This window comes from Tamandua tetradactyla, chromosome 9 (genome assembly GCF_023851605.1).
Source record: "Tamandua tetradactyla isolate mTamTet1 chromosome 9, mTamTet1.pri, whole genome shotgun sequence".
NCBI classification, from domain to species: domain Eukaryota; kingdom Metazoa; phylum Chordata; class Mammalia; order Pilosa; family Myrmecophagidae; genus Tamandua; species Tamandua tetradactyla.
In genome coordinates this window covers 36,731,913-36,751,721 of record NC_135335.1, presented here as the reverse complement: position 1 = coordinate 36,751,721, position 19,809 = coordinate 36,731,913, and the positions used below count along the sequence as shown (strand labels likewise).

General features: G+C 41.4%; 1 protein-coding gene across 3 annotated transcripts in view; it reads left to right on the top strand.

Moving 5' to 3' along the window:
* The window catches only part of SYN2 (synapsin II), a 228,848-nt gene that overhangs the window by 186,903 nt on the left and 22,136 nt on the right, over positions 1 to 19,809 (top strand). For all 3 annotated transcript variants that reach the window (XM_077116514.1, XM_077116516.1, XM_077116517.1), the window contains exons 6-10: positions 2,053 to 2,115; positions 3,390 to 3,532; positions 7,986 to 8,060; positions 8,525 to 8,627; positions 9,926 to 10,075. In XM_077116514.1, coding sequence (XP_076972629.1) covers positions 2,053 to 2,115; positions 3,390 to 3,532; positions 7,986 to 8,060; positions 8,525 to 8,627; positions 9,926 to 10,075 — 534 coding nt within the window. The remainder of the gene's footprint in view (positions 1 to 2,052; positions 2,116 to 3,389; positions 3,533 to 7,985; positions 8,061 to 8,524; positions 8,628 to 9,925; positions 10,076 to 19,809) is intronic.

Here is a 19,809-nt window from a genome sequence, read left to right as displayed (position 1 = left end):
ATGGTGTCATAGGCAGAAAGATAGAGAAGAGGGACTGTAATCAGGCAGAAGGAACGAGAGTGAACAGAGACAGAGACAGAAACAGTGAGACATGCAGAGTCAGAGAGAGGCAGACAGAATTACAACAGGCAAAAGAGACAGTGACAGAGAAGGACGGGCCTCTTGCTGAGCAGCACACTGGGAAAGAGACAAGCTACTCAGGGCTTCTTTCAGCTGCAGGAAGTGTTTTCAATGCCCTATTTATGAGGCTCCAAAGCAACAGCAAACAGTAATGGGATAGGGCAGAGAAAGTTGCGGTGTGTGTGTGTGTGTCTTGGCTCTGTTGGCTAGGGGGTGGGGAGGGATGTCAGAGAAAGTAACCAGTGCTTTAAAAACCCTTTCCCATACCCAGTGCCTCAGACTCTACAGATGGCTGGGGACAATGCTCATGGAGGAGTATCCCATCCCTTAGGGCAAACTGGGGACTTGAAAGCCCTCCCCAGACCTAAAGCTACACTAATTCCCACCTTATGGTGCTGCTCACTTGAGACTATGTCCTGTTTGTAGAAGATGGGACAGCTTAGAAAACAAAGAAGAAAGGTGCTTGGGGTCACTATGACTGGAGTCTCATCCGCTTTGTTTGACAGAGCACAGTGCTCTAAGGTACCAAATAAAAAGGGACACTTGAGGTTATTCCTGTAGGATGGGTCTACACTGTGCTGGCCTGGAATGTACAAGGCAGGGTTCAGATTCCCACTCTTACTAGGTAGCTTCACAACATTTGCCTCTCTGAGCCTCAATTTCTTTTCCATAAAATAGTGTAAAACTGTGTGATTTCTTTTCACCAGCCTCAACTGGCCTCAGCCAGGAATGCTAAGATTCTGAGATGCTCCCAGTATCTAAATTACACTTAAGTTCCCATGGGAATCTGACTTTTTATCAGGGTCAACGTCATTCCTTCAAAGGGCAGCTTTTTGTTTTGATGTTGGTAGTGGTATTTGAAAAGCAGGAAATTGAAAGAGAACTGAATCTGACTGAGAAAGATGAGGTTTGGTGTCCATGTTGGTTCTTCATACAACCCCAGACCAAGGTAGAGTCTTACATATTATTGGAGGGAACTTTGTAAAGCACCCCATCCAATATTCTCATTTGACAGATGTGAAAACCAAGACTTCACATCTTGCAGTAAGTTCGTGGCAGGAAGGACTAGAATAAGTCTCCTCGTATCCAGTTGAGTACCCCTTCTGCTCTACCGTGCTACTTCTTCCATCCCCAATTTGTAATTGTTTGAAATCCTGCCTTCGAAGGGTGGTTCTGTGTTAAGTCCTTTTTAGTTTTTATTGCATCTCTGTTAAAATATGGATACCTCAAGGTAGATATTAGTCTCTTAAGGATCTCTCTCTCTCTCTTTTTTTTTTTTTTTTTTATTACATGGGCAGGCGAGAACTCTGCCACTGACCAACCATTGTCTGCCCTCTTAAGGATCTCTTTTGAATGTTAAACATTGAATTCTTATATTAACTCTGTTCTAACCCCAAAGCTGGGTAGTAGGCCTAATATATAAAGCTGTCTTTGGTGATGAGTTATGGGTAGTAATGAGCAGTGAAGAGTGTGTGAAAGGAGAGGAGGGTCAGGTTCAGTACAGGAAAGCTGGACATTTGAAGAGGGGAGGGAAGCACTAAGAAGTGGGAGAGACATAAACAGGTTTATTGAGGTATAATTTACAGACAGTAAAATTTACCTGATCGAAGATGTGCTTTTAAATTCTCTTTGGCTGAGGACCAGTCCTGTTTGGGGCTTGTCTTATGCAGAGAAGGTTGAAGCAGCAAGTTTTAAAGATGTAGAGAATATCATCTAGGAGAGCAAGGTTCCTGTAGCTGTGCCACTAATATGTGATGTGACCTTAGGCAAATCACTGTCACTCTCAGAGCCTCAGTTTTTCAATTTGTAAAGCAAGTAGGTTGGGGTATTCTTTAAGGACCCTTCCAAGGATATTCTTGGAAAAATATTTGTGAAATTCCACAGAGAAACTGTAAACTCTGACTAATTCCTTCCTTTCTCCTCTGCTTCCAGCTGACACTGCCCACGTTCCCTGTGGTGGTAAAAATTGGCCATGCTCACTCAGGCATGGGCAAGGTAAGTCAGACTGGTCTGCTGAACTCTAGGGTTGAGGCCTGGAAGGATACTTTTCAGAGAGCACATGTAAGGGCTGTTTGTCTGCCTCCTTACTGATGAATTCTTTCCAAGGGGAAGATGATTTGGTCCTTTTTGATGGCATTAGTGTTGCCAAACTTTTATTTATGTATTTTTTTTGTATTTTTTGATTGAGAGATCTTCATGCACTATTCAGTCCATCCAAAGTATACAATCAGTGGCTCACAATATCATCACATAGTTGTGTATTTATCACCACGATCATTTTTATAACATTTGCATCACTCCAGAAAAAGAAATAAAAAGAAAAACATCGTACATCCCATACCCCTTATCCTCCCTCTCATTGACCACTGGTATTGCAATCTACCCAATTTTTTTTTACCCCTTATCTACCCCCGTTATTTAGTTAATTATTTTGTCTATTTTTTTACTCATCTGTCTGTACCCTGGATAAAGGGAGCATCAGCCACAAGTTTTCATAATCACACAATCACATTGTAAAAGCTATATAGTTATACAATCGTCTTCAAGAATCAAGGCTACTGAAATAGAGTTCAACAGTTTCAGGTATTTTCTTCTAGTTATTCTAATACATTAAAAACTAAAAATGAGTATCTATATAATGCATAAGAATAACCTCTCAACTTTATTTGAAATCTCTCTCAGCCACTGAAACTTTATTTTGTCTCATTTCTCTTGTCTCCCTTTTAATCAAGAAGGGTTTCTCAGTCGGTGATGCTGGATCCCAGCTCATCCCTGGGAGTTATGTCCCAGGTTGCCAGAGAAATTTACACCCCTGGGAGTCATGTCCCATGTGGGGGAGGGCAGTGAGTTCACCTGCTGAGTTGGTTCAGACAGAAAGGCCACGTCTGAGCAACAAAAAGGGTTCTCTGGGGGTGACTCTCAGGCATAATTAAAAGTACACTTAGCATCTCCCTTGCAGGAATAAGTTTCATAGGGGCAAGCCCCAAGATCAAGGTGTGGCCTATTAAATAAGTTGTCCCCAATGCCTGGTTTCTTTTTCCAAGCAGAATGCAGACCCCCTGTTTGGTCCCTTGGAGCAGGTACAGCAGGTGCAGCCATTGAGCCCTGAGAAGAAAAACTAGTGGACGGTGGGTCTCCTAGGGAGATGTGACACCCGTATTTGCACCTGGATTGGAAACACCCTGAGGGGCTTGGAGGCCCAGGGCTCTTGTGACTTCTCATTGTGTGTATGTCTCCCTCTTTCCCCCTCCTCCTTGCTTTAATACTAGGTCAAAGTGGAAAACCACTATGACTTCCAGGACATTGCTAGTGTGGTGGCCCTCACCCAGACGTACGCCACAGCAGAACCTTTCATTGATGCCAAGTATGACATCCGGGTCCAGAAGATAGGCAACAACTACAAGGCTTACATGTGAGTGGGGAGGGGTCCTGGCAGATCCTCTCCATTTTCTCCTGTACCAGAATGGAGAATCCTAGCCTCCAGGTAGCAACCTACTCTCAGTTTTACCTCCGGCCCAAATAACAAAGAGAGGGTGCCATTTAAGTCAGAGATTCTTATCCTAGATTCCTTTTAAATTTGAGGAGGGAAGGTCTGTTAAGATGAGAAAAAAAATATGATTTATTTCATTAACCTTTAAGTGAAATGTAGCATTCCCTTCAATTATGAACATAGACAACTACTACAGTAGCAGTACATGTGACTTTGTCACCAATGGTGAACATAGATATTTTTTAATCATACTATAGTTGTAGGTATCTCCAAATATCAATTACTCTAATCACTACTTCAAAATCCTGGTAGTTATTAGACTTGATACTTCATCCTATTATTTACAAAGAAGCAGACATACTACTAATATTTGCTTAATATTTTGATAACTCTATTTTGATAACTGTTTAAAGAAATTTGGGTTCCTTTGTGATCATATTTTACATATTTTTACACCTTATATATTTTATATATCTGAGAAAGGAGCCATAGGCTTCACCAGACTGCCAAAGCAGAGAAATGTGATATAAATGTACAGCCCTGAAAATGTTTCAGATCATTAAAAGCCTAGTGGTTATGAAAGAAGGTGACTTTTCCACATAACTGTGGTCATTTGCCAGAGTGGAAAGCTAAAAAGGTTTCTTCTATTATAGTGTAGAGAAAGAAAAGATTTCCAGACTGCCTAATGTTCATTATCACACATAGAAAGGCAAAACATTTACATTCCAATTTTGAAAGTAACTGCACATGCACTTTTTTAAAAAACTGTATTTTCTTTACAAAAAAAAGAACATAAGAATTTTCTGTATGCTACTCAGGACTTTAGCAGGCTTCAAGGGTTAAACAGCCTTCCCTTCACTTATCCACACATTTCTGCTTTTCTTTCCTTTTTGTCCTCTGCTCACCCCTCATTCAGTATTTATATTCACTACCCTAGCATTAGTTAGGAGTCCCTTCCCTGTGCTTCTTTCCCAGAATCCCCTTCCCTCACCTCTAGCCCTTTTCACTTGTGTGTTATTAGTGTCCCTTCCTCCTCCGGACTCCGAGCTCTTGCAGCCATCTCTGCATGCCCACTCCCTTGTATAGCAGCAGATGCTGAGTAGACACCCAATAAGTATTCAAGAAAGTGTCCTTGAACCAATAGAAGTTTTTTTGCCTTTATTGACTAGATTCCTAATTTTTTAAAGTTTCTAATTTTATATTTATAGATTTCTTGCTTCAGAAAAAAAAATTAGGGTTACTTTAAAATTATTTTCACAGTATAAAACAGGGTAATTTCAATGGCTATTCTAAAAACTATCTAACGGAAGAATAGATGTTTTCAGACATCTATGAAAGCAAATTTCCCATATTCTAATTTTTAAAATAGACTTTATTTTTAGAGCAGTTTTAGGTTTACAGAAGAATAGTGCAGAATACAGTTTTCCAATGTTTCTTCCCACTCCCAACCCCAGTTTCTCCTGTTAGTTACATCTGGTTTTAGTATGGTACATCGTTACAGCTGATGAACCAATATTGATACATTGTTGTTAACTAACGTCCCTAGTTTTTATTAGGTTTCATTCTTTATATTGTACAGATCTGTGGATTTTGACAAATGCATAATGTATGTACCATTACAGCATTATATAGAATAATTTCACTGTCCTAAAAATTCCCTGTACGCCACCTATTCATCCTTTTGCCTCCCACTGAACCCCTGACAACCACTGATCTTTTTATTTTCTCTAATATTTTGCCTTTTCCTGAATGTCATGCGGTTAGAATCATACAGTATGTATCATTTTCAGACTGGCTTTTTTCTCTTAGCAATATGCATTTAAGGCTCCTCCATGTTTTATCATAGCTTGATAGCTCATCTTTTATTACTGAATAATATCCCATGGAATAGATATACCACAGTTTGTTTATCCATTCGCTTATTGAAAGACATCTTGGTTGCTTCCAATTTGGAGCAATTATGAATAAAGCTGCTATAAACATATTGCGCAGGGTTTTGTGGCCATAATTTTTTCAGCTCATTTGGGTAAATACCTAGGAACGTGATTGCTGGGTAATGTAACAAGCCTATGTTTAGCTTTGTAAGAAACTGCTATATTGTTTTCCAAATTGACTATACCATTTTACATTACTGCTGGCAATAAATGAGGGTCCTTATTCCTACACATAATTTTTTCATCTTAAAGATGAAATAACAGAAAATGTTTATTGATGATGGCAGTGGAGCAAGTGTGTCTTAACCTTAAAAGGAGACACCAAAGGGTCAGGGTTTCCCAAAGCAATTTAAAATGAAGCCTAAGAAAAGAGAATTCCCAAGTCTTGATGGGGGCCAGTGACCAGAGCAGCTTTATTTACAAGGAACCGTCAGTTATTTAAGGGTGTGTTTTAGGTCCTCTCAGCTTCTCTCCACCACTCTTCTCCCCCTAACTTTTTATATTCTTGCTCTCAGAAGAAAGAATTGACTTGGCAGTAGCCAAGATGAGGTTTGAGAGTCTCCTCAAACTTTTTTGAGAGCATCCATGTTTGATGGAGAGATGGTGTGCTGTTCCTGCCTCTCAGTAGGCAATAATATAGGGCCTTTTGAGGAGGTCAGATGACCTATGGGTCACCCACTATCATTGAGTGACCTCTCGTTATCCCCTCTACTTCCACATGCCCCAGGCAGCCTGTCTAGATCTGGGTCCTATGCCCTCCTTTGTTAGAGAAGGGTGTGGAGTAAAAGCTTAGGGGACTTTGTAAACTTTAAAGTGCCACCCATATGTAAGGGATATTATTATTATTAGTCACTCAAAGCTCTAAAACCCTATTATTTATCATGGCTTCGTGCTGGGGACTTCAAAGTGAATGACTCTCTGTCCTTGCCCGTGAGGAGCCCAGTCTGGTCACAGGGACTCATTTGTATACCAACAGTGTTGTGTATTCAGTATATTTTTATTATGATTCTGTCTTTGTGTTTCTGCTCAGGTTTTGCAAGCCACTCAGCTGTATGATTTTGAACTTGGTAATGGGGTATAAAGTGTATCACATAGAGGGAGCAGAGGACCTGAATTTTTATCATATCTACTTTGACTAGATATCCAATCTCAGACAAGTCACCTAACCTTTCTGAGTCTTAGTCTCCTTGTCTGAAAAACAAGGGTAAGAACCCCAGCCTGCTTACCCAGAGAGATTAAATGAAACTCTAAGGCACAGCTTAATAAGCGGGAATCTTGGAAAGCAGTTGGTAGTGTACACGTGTGAGGAGTTGTTATTGCCCCATCAGTCCTTTCACTGGGCCACCATATGGCTCTGAAAAACTAACTGTATATCTCAGTATCCAAGTTTCTAAAACCAGATCTCTGGGGAGAATATTCCTGTTAACTGCTAAATGGAGACTAGCACATCCAGTCTACAAACAGTACTTAGTGACAGGGATAGCACATGATGGGCTCTGTCAACCATGTGATCAGGGCTTTTCTGTTCTTGACTGTGCCTGCATAAAGACTAATAATTTAAAAGCTATAGTTTTGGTGCTTTACAGTTTCTTTAAACCTGTATCAATCAGTTGGTCCTCGTGACAATTTTGTGTTTATAGATAAGAAACTCAGAGAGCTAAAATGGTTCGCCCAAAGTCATCCAGCCAGTCAAGAGCAAATCTGGAACTGGAAACCCAGGTTATCTGCCTCCTATTTAGTCCAAAACTAACCAATCCCAACATATACTCATTGATGGAGGTTATGGTGGGGACGGCAGAGAAGAGGTTGACAGCTTGATGCCATCAGCTCTTTTGACAGATGAGACAACTTAAACCCAGAGAGGTTAACTGTTGTGCCCAGAGTCACGTTGCTCATACTGTAGGCCTTCAGAAATTGATTGTTGAATGAGTGGTCCAGTAAGGAAGTATTGGGAGATATACACAAGAACCCTGAAGGAATTCCCAAGATCAACAGTGCAATTCAGTTTGTATATGCTGATTCAGCTCAGGTACTGAGTCGGTAGGCTACTGGGAATGGAAGACACAAGATATACCCTCAAGTGGTTGACAAACCCTGTGGATGTAAGGCTTAGCTCAAATAACTAAAGTAAAAAGTAGATGTAGAATTATGAGATTCAGGCAGACTATTGTAGGGGGTTCTAAGAAGAACAACAGCCCATCTATTTGAAAAGATCAGGGAGGGCTCATGGAGCCAGAGTGGTCTGTGCTGGATCCTGGTAGAGAAGAGGGTATTGCAGGTGGGGGGTTGGCTGAGGCAGCAGCTTATAGACTAGCCGCCACCTAGGCTATCTGTGTGAGGAATGGGTGGAGAAAGCAGGGATGAGCTAAAATGCTGGAAGGTTTTGTGCCCTTTGCTGCAGTGGCTTATGCCTTTGCTGTCCTTGTGGGACCTTGTTGCAGGAGGACATCTATCTCAGGGAATTGGAAGACAAACACCGGCTCTGCAATGCTGGAGCAGATTGCCATGTCAGACAGGTAAGTGAGAGAAGTGCCCAGCCCAGGGAGACAGACTTTCATACACGAAGAGGGTTAAGAGATGAGCCCTACCCAAAGGTAGTCTCTAATCCAACAGGAAGGATAAACACAAAGGCCCAAGCAGCCAGTTAAAAAGATCAGAAAGGTCTGGGTTATGTGGTAAATTTTATGGAGTTAAAGGCTATGTACCATAGGAGTTACAAGAAAGAAGTAGTTAGTGTGGGCTTGGGCAGCCGAGGAAGGTCTCCTAGAGGAGGCAAGACTTCCTCTGGGTTTGGAAAAATGGGTAGGACATGTAAAGCAGAGTGGGAGGGCACTGTAAATAAGGGAATGTGCTTGATGGGGCTAGAGGGAGGGAGGGATAGAGACAGGATAGGGAATGAGAGAGGCAGAGGTGGGAATGGGAGAGGCAGAAGAAGAGCATGAAATGGCTCAGCGTCAAAACGCTTTGCTATTCCCTCCAGGTACAAGTTGTGGGTGGACACCTGCTCTGAGATGTTTGGTGGCCTGGACATCTGTGCTGTTAAAGCAGTACATGGCAAAGATGGGAAAGACTACATTTTTGAGGTACGTTTAGCCTAAGGCACATTTCAGAGACAGACAGCCCTCCAGGCTAAAGGTGTTGTCTTTAGAACTATGTGGGAAGCCCAGACTGCACTTTGCTTAGAGTTACCTAGACCAGGGGAAGGTTCCCAGATGGTAGATCTGTGGATGTGGGTAGCTAGACACCTGCATCAGTGGAGTGTCATTGTTTCCATCCAGCTACACCAACCCTCACCATGTTGTAGGAGATGCCAGATCTGCATTCCTGGGACCGTAGGCTAATACCATTCCTCTGGGAAAGTCTGTAGTGTTGTTACCATTCTTGGTCTCAGAAGGCTGGCCTTGGAAATCTTCAGGTCCAACCTGCTCATTTTTCAAGTGAGGAAACTAAATCCTAAAGCCATGAGTATGTACCCAAGGCCAGGGAATAAATTATTTCCTCAAACTGGGTTAGAATCCAGGTCTCCTGGATGCAGAAGGTTCTTAGTATCTCCCTTGGCCTTGGAGATACTTTACTGAGTCCAGTCCTTGAACACAACTTTGCTGACTCCCTTTCCCTGTATTAAAGGGAAAGGCAATGGCCATAGTACTCTTTCACACACATTCTTGCCCTGTCTTCCTGCGAGGAGGAAAGGCTCCCTGCAAGGAGTTGTAGGTATTTCCAGAATATTAGTGTCAGGAGCCCAAGTGGACTTGAGAATCCTCTTCATAGCCTGCTGGGGATATAGCCTTCTGGATGCCGTGTCTGCAAGTCACCTCACCTCTCTGGGTGGCCTGTTTTCTCATGCATGAATGAGAGCGTTGGACTACAGAGTCTATGGTCCTATTTGGGCAAAAACTTCCGAAGGGAGCAAAACATTGATCTGGGCCTTGAAGGACAGGAAGAATCAGGATTGGTGGCAAAGAGAGGGATGGCATCCCAGACCAGGAACGAAGATGGGAATCTACTCATTCACTGAGCAGAGCATGTTTGGAAACAGAGATTGATGAGGATAAAAAGTTAGAGATGAAAATTGCTCTCCCTGCCTACAAACCTTCAAGTCCTGACCTCTATCTCTCTCCACTACTTTCAGCAATCATTCTTCAGTCTCACTAAGGCTGAATCTGATTGAAGGTTGGGGTAGGGGCCCAAGACAAAGATTTGCAGGAGTTGGGGACAAAGATCTTCCTCCTGCAAAGGAACATGCTTCCAGTTGAAGCCAAGAACACGATTTCCTCTCCAGTCTCTGTCTACCAGCTTAAGTCCTACCCAGTCTGAAAGACTGTACCAGGTCTTTTAGGTTTCCAGACCTTTTCCTCACTTGGGCCCCATCTTCTACCAGGTCATGGACTGCAGTATGCCACTGATTGGGGAACACCAGGTGGAGGACAGACAGCTCATCACTGAACTAGTCATCAGTAAGATGAACCAATTGCTGTCCAGGACCCCTGCCCTGTCTCCTCAGAGACCCTTAACCACCCAGCAGCCACAGGTAAGCAACTGAGAAGAGACGTAGAAGAGCTAAGAACCATTTCTGAGCCCACCACTCTAGACTGGTGACTCCAGAATGGCATTGAAGTCAGATACCCATAGGCCTGGATGATTTTATGGGTCTTCTCCCTTTTCCTTTCCTCGCGTCCCCTCCCCTGCAGAGGCCTGATTGCCTTCCACCACCTGTTACAGGGCCCTTCTCCTTAGCAATCTACAGTATCAGCTTTAGCGCTGTCCAAGCACGAAGTGAGTACAGGATCTCTTCCCTCTGACCTGGGAGTCTCCCAGGAAACAGAGTCCCAGTTTACCCTGGACCCCAGGATGCTCCTACTTTTAAACTGAGATGGGGCTATTCACTGTGTGTGACAAACCTGCCCAATTTGCAAGGAAAAGGGGTCTTTTAGGGAATCTGCTAGTCTGCTTTGACAGAGAGGGGAATGTCAGGTCTCTCGTTCTTGGAGAGAGTAACAAGGCAAAACTCAGATTAGAGATCTGCTTTCCTTCCTAAAGGAGAGGAAGCAGAATTCTTCAGTTGGCTGTGGTACAAGATTCTTGGCCGGTCATACTCACAGCGACAGTATGCTAACTGCAGGTCTGGTGGGGAAATCCATAACGGAAGCTTTTGTAGAACATCAGGCCCTGACGGTCTAGAATGGGCCAAAGGGAAACAGACCCTGCAGGCTCGAGAGATCTCAATTTTCAAAAATATCTCCGAACTCTTCTTTCCACCGAATTTTGTACAAGAAGCAGTAGAATTTGGGACTAGGAATCAAATAACTGAGTCCTCGTCTAGCTCTGTCCCTTAGCTGCTATATAACTTTGGGGGGAAGTTACTGTTGGACTCAAATTTTATCATTTGTAAGAGAATTCTCTCAGAATCCTACCTCAAACAGTTACTGAGAATAGGATAGTGATTCAAAGTGTGGGCTTTGAAGAAAGAGCTTCCCAAGTTAGAGTCCTGGACCCTCCATTTACTAGCTTCGTGATCTTGGATAAGGTCTCCATCCTTCTGTGTATCTCAGGAGACATAATATCTTCATAGGGTTGTTATGAGAATTAAATGAGATAAACCACCTAAAATATGGCCTAGCACATAACAAAACACTCAATAAAAGTTTGTTGTTACTATGTAAGTAAGCGGCTCTGAGCTTGTGTTCCCTGTAACCTCAGGCTTTAAGATCATCAATCCTTTTCTAAAGAACAGTACCTCTCAGGGAGTTCTGCCATAGTCAGAAGGATAATTGGATTCTAGAAACTCTTCCGCAAGAAAGAAGAGAGAAAAGGGGAAAAATACATATATATAAAGCAATCTGGATTGTGTATATAGAAGCAAATTACCTTATATTTCTCTTCTTGCATTTGAATTTCACAGAATCATTGCATAAGAACATAGTTGATGTTCATATTGAGTCTGAATCATCAAGAAAGGGTTAAATTTTAGTCAGTATTCCCTATTCTGTTTAAGAAGACTGGAAACGTAATATATGAGAAAGATATCCATTAAAACAGATGAAATAAAGCAGTATGACAGTTGGCGAGTAAGTACTCTTTCTGCACCTCAGTTTACCAGTCTGTAATATGAGATGATATCTAAATGTCTTTTGAGCTCTAAAAATTTATTTTCAGTAGAATTGTTCCAGCTTCACTGATCATGGCTAATAGGTGTTGGACTAAGATGTTGACTCAGACTTTCTTTGGGTATCCAAATGGAAAGTAGTCCTCGGAGGCAAGAGGTTATCATATATTACCACTGGTGGGTGTTTCACATGTTCTGTAGCTGGCTCACACTATCCAACCTCTGATCAAGTGCAGGAATCTATTCCCTGCACTTCAGGAATGTTAGCCACTACAGAATTACAGTCGGTGATTTGGAAAAACAAAGCTTAATTGCTTGTCAGAGATACAAGTCCATTGTTTAAATATTGTACTTAACAGAAGTGATGAAAAAATTTTCATGGTTAAAAAAAGCCAGACTAGGGTGCATGGGTAGTTCAGTGGTAGAATGCTCACCTGCCATACAGGAGACATGAGTTTGATTCCTGGCCAAAAAATATATATATATGTATATACATATATATATATCAGGCCTGATGTTAGATTTTTTTTTTCCTTTTTTTTTTTTTTTTTTGGCAGGGATGGGGGTGCTGAGGACATTTTAAATTGTGAAATATAATAAATTAAAAAACCCAATTTTTAATAAAAACCCCAGCTTTCTTATGAGTATTTCCTAAATGAGATGTATACAAAAAAGCAATAAATTTGCAAGTACATTTTAAGAAGTAGTTGTAGAACAGATTTTAAAATTTGGTATAGGTTCCATGATTTCTCGTTTTTCTTCTAGCTTCTCCAAGACACTGGAGACCAAAAGAAATCTCAATATAATGATTCAGCAATCATACTCATTTGTTAAGTCCTAACTTCTCTGTTATACTCCTTGTTTTTTTTCCCCTTTTTTGTGAAAAATAACATATATACAAAAAAGCAATAAATTTCAAAGTACATCGCAACAATTAGTTATAGAATACATTAGAGTTTGGTATGAGTTACAATTCCACACTTTTAGGCTTTTACTTCTAGCTGCTCTAAGGTACTGGAGACTTAAAGAAATATCGATATAATGTTTCAGCACTCATACTCATTTGTTAAACCCTACCTTCTCTGTATAACTCCACCATCACTTTTGATCTTTCTCCCACTCTTTAGGGATATTTAGGCTATGCCCGTTCTAACTTTTTCATGTTGGAAGTGGCTGTCAATAATATGGGATGGGGGAGGGAAATAGTTGATGTTCTGAGAGGCGAATCTTTCTGCATTTCAGGATTTATCTGGTCCAGGGATCTATTTTGGAGGTCATAGGTCTCTAGAAAGTAATCCCTGTGCATGAAACCTTTGTAGAATCTTATATAATGCCCTAGGTATTCTTTAGGATTGACAGGAATGGTTGTGGTTGAGGTTTGGCAAGCTATGATAGGCAGCAATTTCTAACTGAAGTTTGCTTAAGATTGACCTCCAGAGTAGCCTCTTGACTCTATTTGAACTCTTTCAGCCACTGATGCCTTATTTGATGCACTTATTTTCCCATTTTTGGTCAGGAAGGCATTGTTGATCCCATGGCACCAGAGGCTGACTCATCCCTGCGGGTCATCTCCCACACTGCAAGGGAGACATTCACCCCTGGATGTCATGTCCCATATAGAGAATGATTTCACTTGAGGAGTTGGGCTTAGAGAGAAAGAGAGACCACATCTGAGCAACAAAAGAGGTCCTCCGGAGGTGACTCTTAGACATACCTATGGATAGGCTAAGCTTCTCTGCTATATACATAAGCTTCGTAAGAGCAAGCCTCAAGTTCAAGGGCTTGTCCTATTGATTTGGGTGTCCCTAATGTTTGACACAGAATCCAGGGTTTCCCCACTTGTAAAGTTTAATAGTTTCATATTTTTTCTCCCATTCCTCAAGGGACTTTGCCAATACTTTTTGATTATCTGCTTAATATACTCTAGGATGTATCCAGGCATTACATTAAACTATGCAGGATTAAAGGCTCTCATTCTTATTCTGGACCCCCTATGTTTGGATTGTTTAAATGATTGATCCAGACAGGTTGAGTTGGATTATGTGCTGCAGAAATTTAGGTTCTGGACAAAATAAACCTTTCTTCCTTTTATCTCAAAAAGTAAGAAAATTCTAAAATACAGACAATGTCTTCCCACCCCTATATTCTGAATTACCTTAATCCCAACCTGGTTGGCTTCATTCTTATCTCTAAACACCAGATTATACTTATATAAAACAGCCCCTCAAAATCCAGAAATAACAATTACCGCTGTGGTCTAAAGGTGACTGCTGTAAGAGCTTACAATCAGCCCCAATTTTCTTATAAGTATTTTCTACATGAGATTATACAATATTTGCTCTTTTGTTTCTGGCTTATTTTGACTCACCAAATGTCCCACATGTTCATTCACATCGTTGCATGCCTCACATCTTTGTTCCTTTTTGTAACAGCACAATGTTCGATCATATGTATACACCATTGTTTGCCAATCTACTTCTCAGTGCATCTTTCAGCCACCTCCATCTACTGGGCTTCATGTATAATTTCCAAAGTCAACAGTCCCTCAGCACTCTCAATATTAGATAATTTCCTTGTTCCCAAGAGAAAGATAGCAAATAAACACAGTCTCACCAAAGAGAAAATCCAAACCTCCCCCTAACTCTTGTCCCTCCCCACATTATGTGCCCATGGTATTGCTATGGTGCTGTTGATATTTTCCTGTTAAACAGAGCCAATAGCATGCAATAGCATTTTCCCCATTTATGCTGAAAATATACGCTCATTATACAAGATTCATACCTTTGCAGTAGTTCATGCAAGAACTTATTTGTATTTGTAGTGTTAATTGGTGGGACACATGAGTCTATACAACCACTTTCAATTACATTCACTTTCAATATGGTAATAAAATTTACAGACCCACTACTGAACCGCCTTTACTTCTATCTATTCCCTTACAGTTAAGTTCAACCTCATTAGCTAACTGTATACCCATCCCAAGCTTCTGTGTATCTCTAGGTCCCCTATATTCTGTATTACAAGCCTCTGATTTTACCTTTACCATAGTCATGAAAGTGGAGTGAACGTGGAGTCATACAGTATCTGTCCTTTTGTGTCTGGCTTATTTCACTCAGCATTATGTCCTCAAGGCTCATCCATTTTGTCATGTACTTCAGGATGTCATTTCATCTTACTGCTGCATATATTCCATCATATGTACATACCACATTTTGTTAATCCACTCGTCTGTTGAGCACTTGGATTGTTTCCATCTTTGGGTGATTGTGAATAATGCTGCTATAAACATTGGTGTGCAAATCTCTGTTTGTGTCACTGCTTTCAGCTCTTCTAGGTATATACTGAGTAGTGATATTGCCCGGTCATAGGGCAACTCGATATTTAGTTTTCTGAGGAACTGCCAGACTGTCTTCGTAGGGGCTGTACTCTTACACATTCCCACCAGGAGAGCATGTGTCCCAATTTCTCCACATCCTCTCCAACATTTGTAGTTTCCTGTTTGTTTAATAGCAGCCATTCTTATAGGTGTGAGATGGTATCTCATTGTAGTCTTGATCTGCATTTTCCTTATAGCTAATGAGAATGAGCATCTCTTCGTGATTTTTTTAGCCATCTGTATTTGCTATTCAGAAAAATGTCTATTCATATCTTTAGCCCACTTTATAATTGGGTTGTTTATTCTTTTGTTGTTGAGTTGTATGATTTCTTTATATCCTGTCTTTATGTATACAGGATATCAAACCTTTATCTGATGTGTGATTTCCAAATATTTTCTCCCATTGAGTTGGCTGCCTCTTCACCTTTTTTGGCAAAGTCTTTTGAGGTGCAAAAGCATTTGATTTTGAGGAGTCCCCATTTATCTATTTTTTTCTTTTGTTGCTTGTACTTTCGCTGTAAAGTTTAGGAAGCTACCTCCTATTTTTAGGTCTTGAAAATGTTTCCCTGTGGTTTCTTCTAGGAGCCTTATGGTACTGGTTCTTCTATTTAGGTGTTTCATCCAATTTGAGTTAACTTTTTATATAAAGTGTAAGGTAAGAGTCCTCTTTCATTCTTCTGGCTATTGATATCCTATTCTCCCATGCCCATTTATTGAAAAGACTATTTTGTCCCAGGTCAGTGGATTTGGGGGCCTTGTTGAAGATCAGCTATTCATGGATTTGATGATCTATTTCTGCACACTAGTTTCGATTCCATTGGTTAATATTTCTATTTTTGTGCCAGTACCATGTTGTTTTGACCACTGTGGTTTTATAATAAGTTTTGAAATCAAGGAGTGTTAATCCTCCTACTTCTTCTTTTTTTTTAAGGATGCTTTTAGCTATTTGGGGTGTCTTTCCCTTACAGATGTATTTGGTAACTAGTTTTTCCAAGTCTTCAAAGTAGGTTGTCAGAATTTTGATTGGTACTGCATTGAATCTGTAGATCACTTTGGGTAGAATTGACATCTTAACTACATTTAACCTTCCTATCCATAAGCATGGAATGCCTTTCCACCTATTTAAATCTTCTTTTAGCAATGTTACATAGTTCTCTGTGTACAAGTCCTTTACATCCTTAGTTAAGCCTGAGGTTAGGTTTTATGATTTTGTTACTCTGATGGAGTCAAAAGACTTGGGTCTGTTTAGTCTACCCTATCTCTGTTTATGATGGGGTTGGCAGATTTTGCCTGTCCTGGCTCTAGAGAAAGAGTAACAAGCAGTCCTCTTCTTCCCTTTTCTTCCCTTTAACTCTCAAAAATGCAGAGAACATTTGGTAGTGTCTTAAGAATTTGTAACTGGGTAAGAGAACCTTATGCTGCCCAGACAAGATAAAATGGGCTGCTCTGGAGTCCTGCAAGGGGCTATATGTATTTCTATAAATGGGTGTAGCATTCTCTCTTGGCCTTCTGCAAGGAATGTCTTTCTGAACTGGAATGACAGCTAGGCTGAGAGTCAGGAGACATGGGTTGAGCCCTATCCTTGCCACTGACTCAGCAGGTGACTTAAAGTAGTTTTCTTCCCCTTTCTGTGCCTTAGCACCTTTGTATGTAAAATGGAGAATTGAATCCAAAAAACCCCTAGGCTCCCTTATAGCAATAAAATTTAGATTATATGAAAATACCTGAAGCATAAAAGTTCAGTAACAGAAGAAATTTTTTTATATTCCACGGAAGGTATTAGCTCCTCTTTGGTATAAACTCCTTATTTTATAAACATTAAATATTGCAGCTTAAACATTTTTAAGAGAAATCTCCAATATGGTTAATAAGCAGGAAGCACGGTGAGGAATGAGCCTCCCTAAAGATACGGGTTCCTACAGAAGTCCCTCTTAGCAATAGCCAGTCAGGCTCAAAGTTAAGCTTGTCTCTGTCCAGCCTCACATTCGAAGCTACAGCAGAATGTGAAAAGTACACTGTGCTAAGTTATGGTACTCTACCATAGTGTATGGACCTTGGGTAGCCATTTCCCATCTCTAGACCTATGTTTCCTCACCTATAAACTGGAATTCAATTCAATGACCTCTAGATCTCTTTTTTTTCTCACGTCATGACTGCATTGATATAGCAAATGTTTCCCAAGCATTCTTAGCACCCCTGGGCAAGGACCATGCCTTATTCCTCTCTGTACTACTGCCGAGCGCTAGCCTTAATACCAGTTAGTATATGGACCCTGAGTTCTTAAGGCTATAGTGATGAATGAGATTTAGTTCCTATCCAGAACTTCATTTATATTCTAAATTGAAATCACTCTAGAGGTCATCACCATTTGTGGAATGGTGTCTTCTTGTATCCTCTCTTAGCTCCCTTCTGAGCCTTATACCTTGATCCTAGACCACACAGAAGACAAGAAACAGCCAAAAGTCTGTCCCCCTTGGCAAAACCCTGCAACTTGGGCACAAAGCCATGATTGCATCATTTTTCTACCTCCCAATTCTCCTAGGTGATAGCACATTTCTGTTGTTATATGTCCAAAGACATCTCCATCCTCATAGCTCCAGGCCCAAGGAGCTGTCAGACAGGACTGCCCTCCTCTTCCCACTGCCACATCTACCAGCTTACCTGCATCTTTACCCACCAAGGCCCACCCTTCAGTTGTGATCTGGATCCTCCTTTTTGTTTTCAACTATCCCCTGTCTTTTTCTTTTCCAGCGGATTATCACATCAACATACAAACATCTCCCATTTAAAAAATGAAAATGAAACAAAGCCCTCCCTCAGCTTCATATGCCTTTCCATCTACGCCTCATCTCTCTTAACTTCCTTCTTGGTCAGTCCTCTTGAGTGGTTTTTGTCACTATCTCTCCTACATCGCATCAGATTCTCTCTTCAACCCATTACAGTCAGCCTTCTACCCCCACTGTTTGCTCTTATCAAAGTCATTCCATGTCACCAAGTTCAGTGGTCTCTTTTGTTCTTATCTCATATAACTTCTGTAGCATTTGACATACCTACCCACTGCCTCCTTCAAAGACTTTCTTTTCTAGGCCTCTGTGACCCCACCCTTGCCTAGTTTTCATCCTACCTCATTAGCTTCTTCTTAGCCTCCTTTGCTGGCTCCTCCACTCTACTAAACTTCTAAAAATCAGCATCCCAGAACTTGGTGTCACTATGTACACTGCTTGGTGATCTTGGCTAGTCCATGTCTATCTCCTGCCCCAGCCTCTCCTTTGTACTGTAAATTTACATTTAACCCCTGCTTGATATCTTGGCTGTCTAAAAAACATCTTGAATATAATACAGCCAAAGCAGAACTATTGTTTTTTTCCCCCTTAAACCTGCCCCTCAACCCCCAGTTTCCACAGCAATTCATATAGGCCCCTACCTGTTCTTTGCCCTCACACCATTCTCACTCTAGCTCCCCTGTGCCCCAAGCACCCTGGTGAGGGCCTTTGCATTAGCTGCGTCTCCTCTCTCTGAACTGCTCTTATCTTTGCATGGCTGGGTCCTTTGTGACAGTATAACTGACACTTCCTCAACCATCCAATCCACGTTGCTACCTAGTCACTGGCTACTGCCTCTTCCTTTTTAAATTTTCTGCTAAGTTTATTCTTGTTTCCTCCACTAGAATGTAAGCTCCTTGAGAATAGGGACTCATTTCTGCATCTCTAGGGCCTAGAGGTGGACAAAGGAGTGGGAGGGTGGGAGCAGCCTGCCCAGGTACAGTCAATCATCTGTAGAGACTTTAAACAACAATAAGACTAACCAAAAGTTTGTCTGGTTTTTTTGTTGGTTTGTTTTTTTATGATCACCATATGCTAGCAGCAATTCTATACAAATGTCAGTGATAAAATATTACTCCCACCCACAGAACCATTGTCACTACCCCACTCCCCTTGGTATGCCACTGCAATACATATTTGTTGAATGAGTTCCCAGTTGGAATAAGTATATTTAACAGCCATGTCAGACTATTGGAGTGGACATCGGGATCCTAGGAACAACTTTGGTCATATGCAACAGAAGGGACCTAAGCCAAGAGACACTAGCTCAGTCGCAGTTAGGCTGCAGGCCCAGCCAATTCTTTGCGTGGTGATCTGAACCCGCAGGCCACTGTCACTAACTCACTTGCCCTTCCTTAGAGTTAAGTTCCTCCTGATGGCCTGTTTCTTCTGTGGCTCTGGCAACCTAAGCCAAAGGAGCTTCTGACCTGAGTCACAAGCCATAGGAGTTATTTCTTGCCCAGAATTCTGGACCAAGACCAGGGCAGATTTATGACTGCCCATCTGCCTCTATCTCTCTCTTTCTCTCTTTCCCTCTCCCTCTCCCCCTCTCTCTTTTTCTCTCTCTTCCTCTCTCTGTCCCTCCCTCCACTCGCATGCAACTCTACCATTAGAGCATTCATTTCTTTGATTCTAGAAGAATACCTAAAAGAAGCTACATGGAAGCAGGCAACAGTGGCTCAGTGACAAAATTATCGCCTGCCATGCCATTTCCCAGTGCCTGCCCATGTCAAAAAAAATAAATAAATAAAAGAAGCTACCTGGGTGGCAGGGGCTGGGTAGAGGGTACCTATTGCTTTGTTATCAGCCAGCCCTCTTGCCTGGGATGGATTAATTAAGCAAACAAAGAACAAAGTCCTGGGAATAGGTCCAGGCTGGTTGCTGTGGTTCATAGGAATAGAGGCAGGGATGTAAGCGGCATTGGGTATGAAGCTGAAAGAAGAGAGGTGAATGTCAAAGCC